This window comes from Loxodonta africana, chromosome 24 (genome assembly GCF_030014295.1).
Source record: "Loxodonta africana isolate mLoxAfr1 chromosome 24, mLoxAfr1.hap2, whole genome shotgun sequence".
Lineage (NCBI taxonomy): Eukaryota > Metazoa > Chordata > Mammalia > Proboscidea > Elephantidae > Loxodonta > Loxodonta africana.
The window spans coordinates 68,204-81,171 of record NC_087365.1 but is presented as its reverse complement, the minus strand read 5'-3'; the positions used below and the strand labels follow the sequence as shown (position 1 = coordinate 81,171).

Genomic DNA, 12,968 nt, shown 5'->3' with positions numbered 1-12,968 from the left:
TAATGGTCTGGAGATAAATCTTTTCTGGTTGCAAGATACTCTGCCATTAAGCTCAAAGTAAATTAAATACAGAAATCTGTGAACAAAGATATATTTTTGAAAATGTGAAAAACAGGAGATATAAGTCAGACGGTAACTCTAAGAGGAGTCACCAGTGTATTAAAATGGTACTGGAAATGGTTCATAGCAAAAGTAAATTGATTAGTTTTCATCCTATGAGGGTGCACCAAGGCAATTCCCCTCTCACGGATCCACAGGACAAGTTACTTCTAGCGCCATGTGGCTTGCACTTACCCTCAGCAAGACAGTCTATTCCCCTCAACCCCACTATGTACCTAGGAAAAGAAAGTAAAAATACTTTCAAAAGAGGTAAAGACTACCAGGAAGCTACATGCTCACCCTAGACAGAGTTCAAAATGTCATGGAAAAGGAGCACATGTTGATTTTAACAGTTTTGTTTTTTTTTTTTTACTGAAGGTTCTGTTATGTATACCAAAAAACAAACGAACAAATAAACCTGTTGCCGTTGAGTCAATTCTGACTCATAGTGACCCAATAGGACAGAGTAGAACTGCCCTATAGGATTTCCAAGGAGTGACTGGTAGAACTTAACTGCTGACCTTTTGGTTAGCAGCCATAGCTCTTAACCACTGCGCCACAAGGGCTCCTGTCATGTATACACAGAAAAAGAGAAGAGAGAAAAAAATCATGGAGAAAAATTAAATTCTTAAGAGAATAAAAAAAAAAAAAAAAAAAAAAAACCTGTTGCTGTCAGGTCAATTCCGACTCATAGCACCCTATAGGACAGAGTAGATTTCCCATATGATTTCCAAGGAGCGCCTGCTGGATTCAAACTGCCGACGTTTTGGTTAGCAGTCATAGTTTAACCACCATGGCACCAGGGCTTCCTCATATAAGTATAAATTTAAAGTAGGCAAAAATATTGTTTATACATTTTTAAGAAATGTAATTTAACCATAAAATGCCTAGATTTGCATGTGACTTAGTACTTATTTCATATTAACTAGATCCCATTTACTCCAATAAATCTCTACTATATGTATGTCTTTGTGTATCTAAGTATTTTTAAATGAACGTGAAGAAAACAAAAGTCCTCACAACTGGCCCACAAATATCATGATAAATGGTGAAGAAACTGGAGTCAAGGATTTCATTCTACTTGGATCAATAATCAATGCCCACAGAAGCGGCAGTGAAATCAACGACACATTGCGTTGGGCAAATCTGCAGCAAAAGACCTCTTTAAAATCTTAAAAAACAAAGATGTCACTTTGATAATTAAGTTGCATCTGACCCAAGACATGGTTTTTCCAATCGCTTCATATGCACGAGAAAGCTGGAAACTGAAAAAGGAAATCCAAAGAAGAACTGATTCATCAAGTTGTGGTGTTGGTGAAGAATACTGAATTTACCATGGACTGCCAAAAGATTGAACAAATCACTCCTGAAGGAAGTACAGCCAGAATGCTCCTTAGAAGCAAAGATGGCCTTCGTCTCAAATACTTTGGACACGTCATTGGGGTGGGGGTGGGAGGGAATCACTGGAGAGGACATCATGCTTGTTAAAGTACAGGGTCACTGAAAAAGACCTTCAATGAGATGGACTGACACAGTGGCTACAACAATGGGTTTAAACATAGTTCATGATTGTGAGAACAGCGCAGGACTGGGCAGCATTTCCCTCTATTACAAGTAAGGTCACTATGAGTCAGAGCCAACTCAACAGCACCTGACAACTTTTAAGCCAGAACATAAAATCTATGCCTGTACATCCATGTGTAAGCTATCCTGTTTGGTACCTTCATGCAGACAAAATGCTAAAAGATGAATGAAACAGTTTAAACATCTCAAGTCTCAAACTAACAAAAGTATTTTCTCAAGTTTTCTGGACGAGTGTATACTAATAAAAGTAACCTGTATTAATGCAATCTGGATTTTCAGATATAAAAACCAGTCAATGGTTGACTGTCAAAACTTAAAAGCAATAAACCAAAAGAACTAAACCCAGTGCCATCGAGTGGATTCTGACTCATATTAAATCATGATTTTAGAAGAGTATAATTATTTGTAGAATTGGGCCATAGTAAACGGAATGTCTCAACTTTCCTTAGTTCAAAGTCTGTAATTTGACTCAAAAATTCTTACTCATGACTTTTTAGGTACCTTAATCTGATATACTGACTTTGCAGTCTATACTTTGCAAGACAGCAGGTAAGTCTAGCACAGAAGAAATGATATAATGGGGCACAGGGGATGACTTCTGTGGCACTATTCTGTTTTTATTTATCCAGACGGTTGCTTTCAGTCCTGCGTTGAGGCCTCCTTGTATATCTGTTTCTAGTGTGTCACCAACCATCACACAGTCCCCAGGCTGTACTCCGAGGAGATCACAGCAGTAGTAAAATATGGAAGGTGACGGTTTTTCCTCTTTCTGCTCTCCACCGACAACAATGGCATCAAAATAGGGCTGACAGGCACAAGCCTCAATCTTCTCTCTCTGGGTCTGTCTGTCTCCATTAGTTAACAGAAGTAGGTGGACCTCCTTTCGAAGCTCAGCGAGCATGGCTTTGACACCTTCTGCCAGTGTCATATGCTGTAAACGTGTAGCTTTCCACAGAAAATAACATTCTTCAGCCAATTTCCTATTGGCCGCACCACCCTTTGTTTCCTGGATAGCGTCTTCCCAATATGAAGTCCTTAGATCAGTAATGCATGTATTGGAAGGATAAAAACATTCCTTGCTGAGTCTAACTTCGACTTTATCACAGATGATTTTAGCCTCTTCTTTGTAATGATATTTTGATTGTAAGAGTTTTATCACCTAAATAAAGGAAAATAACTCCATTAACACATTTCATGGCTTTAATACTCACATCCTAAGAAGTTGTGATCCTAGAGAAGGTGGTTAAGAGATTCAAGTTCCACTTCTCTGTCTCAAAGCAGCTCTCTATTACCACACCATTTCTGGTGGGAACTGGCCTTATTTTTAAAGAATACCAAAGTGAAGATTCCACAACCTCTCTAGACAACTCATTTTTTTTTTTTTTTATCATTTCTAGTCCATGAAGATTTTTCACACATAGCTAATAAAAAACCTTCATTCAGCAGTTTAAATCCACTATCTTTCATTCTGGTCATGAAGTCATGAAAATAAAACTTGTGCTTATATTTTGTAAAGCATTTTAAATTTCAGAACTTACACTCTTCCCAGAAAAAATAACTCTAATTCATCTAACCTTTTCTCAGCTACAACCACTTCACATTTTGAAGGCCTAAACTGACCGCCACACAAAATGGAAGCCAATTCTGTACTTTTACAAACATGTCTCTACAACTCTAATAGAATCAATCATGTATTGTGCTTTCAGAGATTTAATGACCAAGCCTAGTTTTTCAGATTAAAAAAAAAAAAAAATCAAGATGTTCTGAGTCACCTTCTTTGTTATGTTTTCTCAGAATTCTTCGTCAGAATTAAGCAATCTCGCTCCCGTATTACCACAGCTCTTTATCTTGCCTTTTATTACATTAGGTTCTTACCCATCTGACCGGTTTCTAACATTTATTAAGGACCCTAATGTGACAAGCATTTCACCAAATATTCATATATGCTACTTCTAACCTTTTTCTACAACTATCCAAGAGAGTTTCTCGCAGTGATGAGAAAATAGAAGGTCAGAATTGTCAACCTGCCCAAAGCCAAATAATAAAAACTGCAAGAACTAAGATTTTAATCCATACCAGACTACTTCCAAACCCACTAGCCTGCCTTTACACTACTGTATTAGGTGCTGGATATTTGTTTCCTTGTCCTAGGGGCATCACCTGGTGGGGAAAACAATCACCATAAAACGCTGGGTAAAGTGCAACGACAGTCATGTGAACATGAACTGTGGAAAGAAAACTGAAGGAACACATAGTTCTGCAGAGTATTTAGGTGAAGTCTCACAGAGGAACTAACATTTAAACCAAGGAGTTACCAAACGGACAAGTTGGTTGGTGGGGATGGGCAAGAGGATATACTCACTCTATACCAAAACTAAAACCCACTGCCGTTGAGTTGATTCCAACTCAGAGTGACCCTACACAGAGTAGAACTGCCCCATTGGTTTCCTAAGGCTGTAAATCTTTGCGGAAGCAGGCTGCCGTATCTTTCTACCACGGAGTGACTGGTGGGTTCAAGCCCCTGACCTTTTGGTTAGCAGCCATAATCACTCCAGACAGAAAAAACAGCATGAACAATCAGTAAGTTATTTCAACCCCTATGGTTATCTCTGGTGGCATAGTGCTTAAGTGTTATGGCTGCTAATCAACGGGTCGGCAGTTCGAATCCGCCAGGTGCTCCTTGGAAACTCTTTGGGGCAGTTCCACTCTGTCCTATAGGGTCGCTATGAGTCAGAATTGACTCGACGGCACTGGGTGGGTTTTATGGTTATCTCACCATCTTTTCTAGCAACATCAATTGAATTCTTCTTGAGCTACAGGAAGGGCATCAAAAATGTTAGCAGCCCCAGTGCTACACGGTAAAAGGACATGTGCCCTTAGGACTCCGTAGTACTTAAGCTCAAGTGGGAGCTGGCTCACGACTAAACAGAGCACCCAAAAAAGAGCCAATTTCTTGTTACTGCAATTGGCTATACATTGAGCTCATTTTTGGTGTTCGGAGGAAATCTGTGTATTCAAAAGCGAAGGGAGGGAGAAATTGAAAAAGGAGAACTAGCTCACTTTAAAGAAGAGATTCTTGTAAAGGGGCGGCATACTGTTCCCAAGTTTCAAAATTTTTTCCCATCCACCCCTAAATTAACTTCCCCATTACAACTAATTACAGATTAATTTGGGTTAACAAGTACCATTTTAATAAAATTAACATCTTTGGCAAAAAAATCTATTAGTCATTCACATACAGACTCTCCAAACCCTGCAGAGAGAATGGGAGTTTTGACTGATTTAGGAATGCAGGAACAAGATCTCAAACTTGGTGGTGCTATGACATTTTGTGCCTGGGGTAAGGTAGGCTTGCAAAGGATTCAGAGTAGAATGAGTCTACCAGGCAACTACAGACATGAGAAAAGGAGCCCTAAGATAGTGAAAAATGGGGGATAGATTTGCAGACATAAATTCAAACTTCATCTACTTCAAACTCTAAGGCTATACCTGAAGACATACAAAAAGGGAACTCTACTCTTCTACCTTCTACTTCCTGAACCCAGAACTACAGTTAATACTACAAAAAAAGTTTAGTGAATTGTGATTTAAAAAAAATCTTTGAGGGCTAGCTTGGGAACCACATACTACTTTATAAAACTGTGATTTAGAAAAATATTTTCTGAATACCAATTATTTGGATGTGAAACAGCTGAATTCTAAATAAAAAACGCAAGCTCTTCACCAAAGAGGACATTCAAATGGCCAACAAGCACTTGAAAAGATGCTCTACACCATTAGCCATTAAAAAAAAAAAAAAACCAACCCACTAGCCATTAAGGAGATGCAAATCAAAATCACAATGAGACAGATATCACCTCACCCCATTAGAATGGTAATGATCAAAAAAATGGAAAATAACAGGTTGTGGAGAAAATAGAATCTTCATCCATTGCTGGTGGAAATGTACAATGGTGCAGCCACTGAGGAATACAGTTTGGAGGTTCCTCAAAAAGTTGAACACAGAACTACCATACGACCCAGCGATTCCAATTCCAGGTATAAACCCAAAAAAAGTGAAGGCAGGAACACAAAAAGAAACCTCTACACCAATGTTCACTGCTACACTTCTCACAACAGCCAAAAGGTAGGAACAACTGAAATATCTATCAAGAGAGGAATGGATAAACAAAATGTGGTATATACATACAATGGACTATTGCATAGCCATGACAAGAAATAAGTTCTAATACATGTCACAACATGGATGAAACTTAAAAACTTTATGTTCAGCAAATAAGTCAGTTGCAAAAGGACAAACCCTGTATAATCTCATTTATATGAAATAATATACAAAATTTAAGGATTATTAATAGCTACCAGGAGTGGGAGGAAGGGGGAAAAAGGGGAATTTTTGTTTGGGAGGCACTGAGTTTATGTTAATGATGGTAAAATATGTTGGAAAAAGACAGCCGTAACAGTGGCATAACAAGAGAAATTTAATGTCAATGAATTGTAAATGTGGAAGTTGTTGTATTGGTAACTGTTTTGGTATGTATATTTTCACAATTAAAAAAAAAGAATAAAAACACAAGCTCACATAATAGGAGGATTGTCTGTATGCAGCCTAACAATTCCAGCAGCCTTCCTGTTATTTTTAGCTCAAGTCTTTGCTCAAATATCACCTCCTCAGTGAGGCCTAACTTGACCAACCGATTTAAAATTGCAATTCATTGCCCCCCTTCACTTTTTCTAGCACATCTATAAATCCATTTTTCATGTTCACGACATCCCCACTAGTAAATAAACTCACAAATGCAGAGGTCTTTTCTGCTTTGTTGACTGAGAAACCCTAAGTTCTGTAGAAAGGTTCTTGAGTTGTTGTTAGGCACCGAATCAACTCATAGCAACTCCATGTGACAGAGAACTGCCCCATAGGGTTTTCTTGGCTGTAATATTTACGGAAGCAGATCACCAGGTCTTTCTTCTGCAGAGCCGCAAGTAGTGATACTGAAAGACAGGCCTGAAAAGGGTGCAGAGAAACAACCTTCCCAGGTGATTAAAAAAAAACACTAAAATTGATCTATAGAATCAGTCTATAACCCCTTCTCTCCAAGCCCAAGGCTGTGGCTGAACCTTTCCCTTCTTCTATTCTCCCTTCAGAATGATTTAAGAAAGCTAGGATGTCGCTTTTGAATAGGCCAAATTTATGAGTGGTGGTATATTCTTATGTGATTAAGTGTCTCTTATATAATAAAAAATACACAATACAATCATACTCATTTCATAGGATATTTATAAAAGTGGCAGTAGTAGAACCATTACACTGGAAATCTGGAAGCCAGGATTTATATCCATCTAGTCAGCAAAAAAAAAAAATTTTTTTTTTTTTTTTTTAGTCAGCATTCATTCCACATTTATTACGTGTCTGACTAAAAGTTTATGCCTCCTCAAGACGCTTACTGTTTAGCTGCAGTCATCTGAGTTGCAAAAATTAATTGTAATACCACTTGACAAGTGCATTAAGAGGTATGAACAAAATACACTGTTGATATAAGTGAGGGTGTAAAGACCAGGGAGAAATACAATCTGATCTGTGTTTTAGAAACATCACTGTGGCAGGAATGTGGTAAGTGGTAAGCCTAGAGATAAGTAAGAAAATCACTCCAAAGTCCAGATAAGAGGCCAGCTTTTATTACAAGAAGGGCAGCAGATGTGCAAGGAAGGGACCAATACGAATGATGTGCCAATAAGTAGAATGGACTGGGTGACAGGGTGCATGGTGGTACAATTCACTGAGTGACAATGGATGCTACGTACTTTCCATGCATTCTATTAAACCTACCTGACAGGGTCACTGAGGACTGTCACTATTCAAGTTTTACAATCAGGATTTGAGGCTTAGATTAAGTAATTTGTTCAGTGCTTTTAGCTAGGCATGGGGAAAGCTGTGGTTTAAACTCAAACCTATCTGATTTTAAAACCTGAACTCTTGGCCTACAGCATAAAGAAAACAAGAATTTAATTGCAACACATTGGACCTGCCTGCTCAGGACACACAGGTAAATATGTACTGTAGGCAGCTAGAGATATTGGAGGCAACGTAGCACAGGGCACTGCCACTGAGGTCAAAGGCAGTCAATAATGTCCAATGCCCTAGTAAAGGCATTACCAAAAAACCAAACCCACTGCCGTCAAGTCGATTCCGACTCATAGTGACCCTACAGGACAGAGTAAAGCTGCCCCATAGAGTTTCCAAGGAGCACATAGTGGATTTGAACTGCCAGCCCTTTGGTTAGCAGCTGTAGCACTTAACTACTAAACCAGCACGGTTTCCAAAAGCATTAAGACAGACACAAATATCCACTAATTCCAGCACTTTAGGAAGTTCCTAATGACCTGGTAAGTCCGTTTCACTTGAGTGGCAAAGAGACAGAATCTAAGCTGCAATGGACTTAGGAATAAATAGGAGGTAGATACATGACATATGGTATAGACTTCTCCAGGAAAACAGCTGTCAAGAAAGACAGGTAACATCTAGCAGAGGAAGAAAGGTTCAAAGTAGGCTCTCTTTTTTGAGTTTTAAGTAGGAGACAGACCTGAAGGTGCAATTTGAGGGGAACATACCAAGAATGGACGAAGAGGTTGAATATCCAGGCACACAAAAACTGATGGGACACTGGGAGTTCTCAGAATTAACTAATTTTCTCCTTGACGCTGAAGTTAGAGAAAGAAAAGCAAGTGTGGGACCGGAGTTTGAGGAGCCCTGAGTACAGACTTCTGCTCTGAGTGTCATCTCAGAAACCCACTGAGGGCCACACCCACAGTACGGAGGCCCAAGAGTGGTTTCTGCGGAGAAGATTCTCCGGTTGACTCTGAAACCGGGTGTGCGGCCAGGCTTGCCACTGACAGTTGTGTAAATTCTTAGGTCAAGAAACCGAGGGGCCTCATCTGAGTCTCCTCAAGGTCCCCACAACGCCGCGCGGGGCGACGACCCTACTGCGAGGTCAGTCACAGAGAGCCTGACGCAGGCACTGTCCCCGACCGGACAAACCTGCCTGGTCACCAGCGTCGCGTGGTGTGTCCCCGTGTGGCCGTCTTTCTCCCATCGTGGTAATTTTTAACGACATCTTTCCGGGTCCAAGAGCGCTGGAACGAACTTTTAGAACTCAGCGTCCCATACCCGGGCGCAGTCAGGCAAGAAACCCACGCCACCGGGTCGGAGGGGGCCGCCCCACGCGGGGGCCTGCTGCACCCTCCTTCCGCTCCTCGGGCCCGGGGGCAGGCGTGGGCACCCACAGCCTCCCGAGGCCTCGAAGGACGAGAAACAGCAGGGCGTGGACACCCACATGGGATGAGAGACCAGGGCCTCCGGGACGCTCCCGACGGCGGGGCCGGCCCAGCAGTCGGCGGCGGGGGTCGGTGGCGCGCAGCCCCCGGGCTGGGAGCGGGCGGAGGGGAACACAGGCCTGGGCGGCGCGGGTGGGCGTGGGGCGCGCTGACCGGCCCAGGGACGCGCCCCCAGGACGTTACCTCTAACGTGGCGCTCCTGCTCGCCGCGGCAGTGTCGATGAGCGTGTTGTCCAGATCAAAGAAGACTGCCCGCACCCGGCTCGGCCCCATCCCGCCGGCCGCTCCCAGGGCGCCCACCCGCCCGCAGACGCCGCGGGGCCCGAGCACCGGGAACGGGAGACGCCTGGGCACGCAGAGGGCAGCGAACGCCCCGCCGAGCACTCGCCCGAACTCCCGCGAGATGTCTCCAGACCCTGCCCCGGAGCGCCAGACACAGCGAGATCCCGCGAGACTTCGGGAGAGTCCCTAAAGCCGGCGTCCGGCGTCCTCCGCCGGTCGTCTTCTGAGTGGTTTCCGTTTGCAGAGGGCCTGAGCCTCCATTTTTCTCCTCGGTGTCTTCGTTCTGAGGAGCCCTGGTGGTGCAGCGATTAAGCGCTTGGCTGCTGACCGAAAGGTCAGCGGCTTAAACTCACCAGCCGCTGGGCGGGGAGGAAGGATGTGGCCGTGGCTTCCGTGAAGATTTACGGGCTTGCGAACCCTGTGGCGGAGTTCTTCTCTGCCTTCTGTAGCGTCACTGTGAGTCAGAACTGAGTCCCTGCAGGTTTATTTTTATCCTTGTTCTGCTTATCTCTTTTCTTGCTCTGCCTTTGTAGGTGGGGCTGTTTGCTGTGCTGCCTGGCTTTCCGGTGGTGAGGCGGATAGTTAGTGCTGGGGCGCAGCCCTCATAAACCTGTATCTCACTGTGAGAACGGACTCCGCAGCCGCCAGTTGGGTTTTTTGTTGTTGTTGTTGGTCTGACAGAGACCGGAGGAAGCCCCTAGGTTATGGCCCTAAAACACCCTTCTGACGGGGAAATTTAAGTTATTCCGGGAGACCACCTCCCAGCCAAACAATACAGGAGCACAAAAGATAAACAATAACACCTGAGAGGAACTACTCCTCAGAACAACTGATTATAAGATGAGAAGGGATGGTGTAGGGAAACCAGGGTGGAAATAGGGAGAGTGCTGACACATTATGGGGAATGAAACCAAGGTCATGAAACACTTTATGTGCAAACTATTGAATGGAAAACTAATTTTCTCTGTAAACTTTCACCTGAAATACAACAAAAAAAAGTTTTGTTTTTTTTTTTTAAATTTTGGAGCAGTGGGGCCAGGATGGCAGAGTACTCAGACACTTAAAGACCCAAAAAAAGCAAGTGACTCAATTGCATATAATCTAGGGGCCCTGAACATCAAAGATAAAGTTAAGGAGTCAGACTGAGCGTCAGGGGGAGGGAGAGACAGTTCAGAAGCAGTGAGGATTTGCCAGACTTTACCTAGCAGGCACCAGCACCCTGCAGGCTGGTTCGGCTGACGCAAGCAGGTTCTGCACTGAGAGAAACTGAGTGGCAGAGAGTCTGCTCAAGCCACCAGAACCAGGGATCAGCGGCACTCAATCGGCAACGGATAAGTACAAGCATCTGTCTCAGTTATCTAGTGCTGCCGTAACAGAAATACCGCAAGTGGATGGCTTTAACAAAGAGAAATTTATTTTCTCACAGTAAAGTAGGCTAGAAGTCCAAATTCAGGGTGTCAACTCCAGGGGAAGTCTTTCTGTCTCTCTTGGCCTTTTAATCAGTGTTTCCGTAGACTAGGAGTTTTTTCATGCAGGGACCGCAGGTCTTAAGGACATGCTCTGCTCCCAGCACTGTTTTCTTGGTGGTGTGAGGGCTGCCTGTCTCTCTGCTCACTTTTTTGTTTTCTCTCTGAAGAGATTGCCTCAAGACACAATCCAATCTTGTAGATTGAGTCCTTCCTCACTAACAGCTGTCACCCATCCTCCGTCATTAACATCATAGAGGAAGGATTTACAACATATAGGAAAATCCTACAATACCAGGAATCATGGCCCAGCCAAATTGGTACATTTTGGGGGGAACATAATTCAATCCATGACAGCATCTAACCTACTGCATGGATCAAAAAAACCCTTTCCACATTTGGGAAGTACCTCATTCCCATTTACCTGCCCCCTCCCCACTCTGCTCTGGTCCTGAACTGGCTTAGGTGATTGCTGCACCCCCTGGGCCAGAAGTAGGACCTGTCGCATGCCCTGAACCATTCTCCTGGCTTTGGAGAGGGAACAAATTAACAAACAGGAAAAAATAATCTGCCAACTCCCCTAAGCCAGGAACTCCAGGCAGGCACAGCCCTTTGCCTATAATACACAGGCATAAAGGATCCACAGGCTTTGAATGCTTTTCACCCCTGCATAGACCTGTGTGGGTCCATTTCAACAGTGTAGGCCCTCATTAGCATAGTACAATAGGGTATATATCTGAAGCCTATTTTCAGCTGCGTCAGCTATAAGAGGGAGTGGCAGATTTGTGACATTTGACACCACCCTGCCTATTAAGCAGGGTCCTCACCTACCCCCCATCAGAGGTCTGGGGACTGGTGGCTCTAAGCACTCCATCTAGCCAAGTGCAGCAGGGGTCCAAGAAAAAGTGGTGCCTCACAGTCCTCACAGCCAACATCATTGGATGTCCATAGTCCAGCTGCAAAACCTACCTACCTGTGCACTCTAGGGAACAGGGACATGCTTCCACCCAGACACTCAGAGGCAGAGAGCAGCCCCCTACCTTGCTCAGCACATGACCCCCTACTGTAGTGAGATACCTGTGCCTACTTCAGTCACCCCTGCTTATACAGGACTGTAGGTGAGAGCCTGCACCACACACTCAGTGACTGACCACCTGAACACCTGAGCTGAATTCACACAAGAAAAGTAAATGGGCTCACATACCTAGTAACAGCCCTAACCACCTGGTGACAGGATGTGAGAGCTACAAAGACGCCAATAATCAAAGTAGTTCACATGACCAACCTATCTGGGGCATATCAAAACAAAACAAGAAGCTAGAACGCTGTAAACAAACATGAAATAAATATAACATTGATAGCACAGAGAAAACAGTCAACATCAAATCACATAAAGAGGCAGACCATAATGGCTTCAGCAAACGACCAAAACAAAGACCCAAAAAACCTTCCAGAGGAAGATAAACCAAAAAAGAAAAAAAACAAACCTGTTGCCGTTGAGTCGATTCCGACTCATAGCGACCCTATAGAACAGAGTAGAACTGCCCCCATAGAGTTTCCAAGGAGTGCCTGGTGGGTTTGAACCGCTGACCTTTTGGTTAGCAGCCGTAGCACTAAACCACTATGTCACCAGGGTTTCCCAGAGGAAGATAAGGTCTTGGAATTGCCAGAGGTAGAATTCAAAAGATTAATATACAGAGCTCTTCAAGAGATCAGGAAGGAGATCAGCAAAACACAGACCAAGCCAAGAAACACACAGACAAAGCAACAGAGGAACTTAAGAAGGTTATACAAGAGCATAATGACAAATATAACAGGCTGCAAGGATCCATAGACAGCAAACAAATCCAAAAGATCAAAAATAAAATTTCAGAATTAGACAACTCAATAGCAAGTCATGGGAGCAGAATTGAGGCAATGGAAGTCAGAGTTAGTGAGTTTGAAGATAAAGCACTTGACACCAACTCATTTGAGGAAAAATCAGATAAAATAATTTTAAAAAATGAAACTCTAAGAATTATGTGGGACTCTATGAAGAGGAATAACCTGTGAGTGATTGGAGTGCCAGAACAGTAAGGGATAACAGAAAATACAGAGAGAATTCTTGAAGATTTTATGGCAGAAAACTTCTCTGATTGTGAAAGATGAGACTATATCTATCCAAGAGGCTCACTGAACCCCACACAGGGTAGATGCCAAAAGATAATC

At 43.2% G+C, this 12,968-nt stretch overlaps 1 protein-coding gene across 1 annotated transcript; it reads right to left on the bottom strand.

The window, feature by feature from the left end:
• Positions 1–419: 419 nt before the first annotated feature.
• Positions 420–9,788, bottom strand: NANP (N-acetylneuraminic acid phosphatase). The gene is made up of 2 exons (XM_003411763.4): positions 9,196–9,788; positions 420–2,842 (listed from the first exon to the last, which is right to left on the bottom strand). The coding sequence occupies exons 1-2, from the start codon at positions 9,283–9,285 to the stop codon at positions 2,186–2,188; spliced, it is 747 nt and encodes a 248-aa protein (XP_003411811.2). The 5' UTR covers positions 9,286–9,788; the 3' UTR covers positions 420–2,185.
• Between the last annotated feature and the right edge of the window lie 3,180 nt (positions 9,789–12,968).

What these genes read in the sequence shown, in the direction of transcription:
- NANP (XM_003411763.4), bottom strand. Translation starts at nt 9,285, where the DNA reads ATGGGGCCGAGCCGGGTGCGGGCAGTCTTCTTTGATCTGGACAACACG. An exon ending in GCAGGAGCGCCACGTTAGAG is followed by an intron (nt 2,843 to 9,195) that starts GTAACGTCCTGG and finishes TCCTTTATTTAG; the next exon opens with GTGATAAAACTCTTACAATC.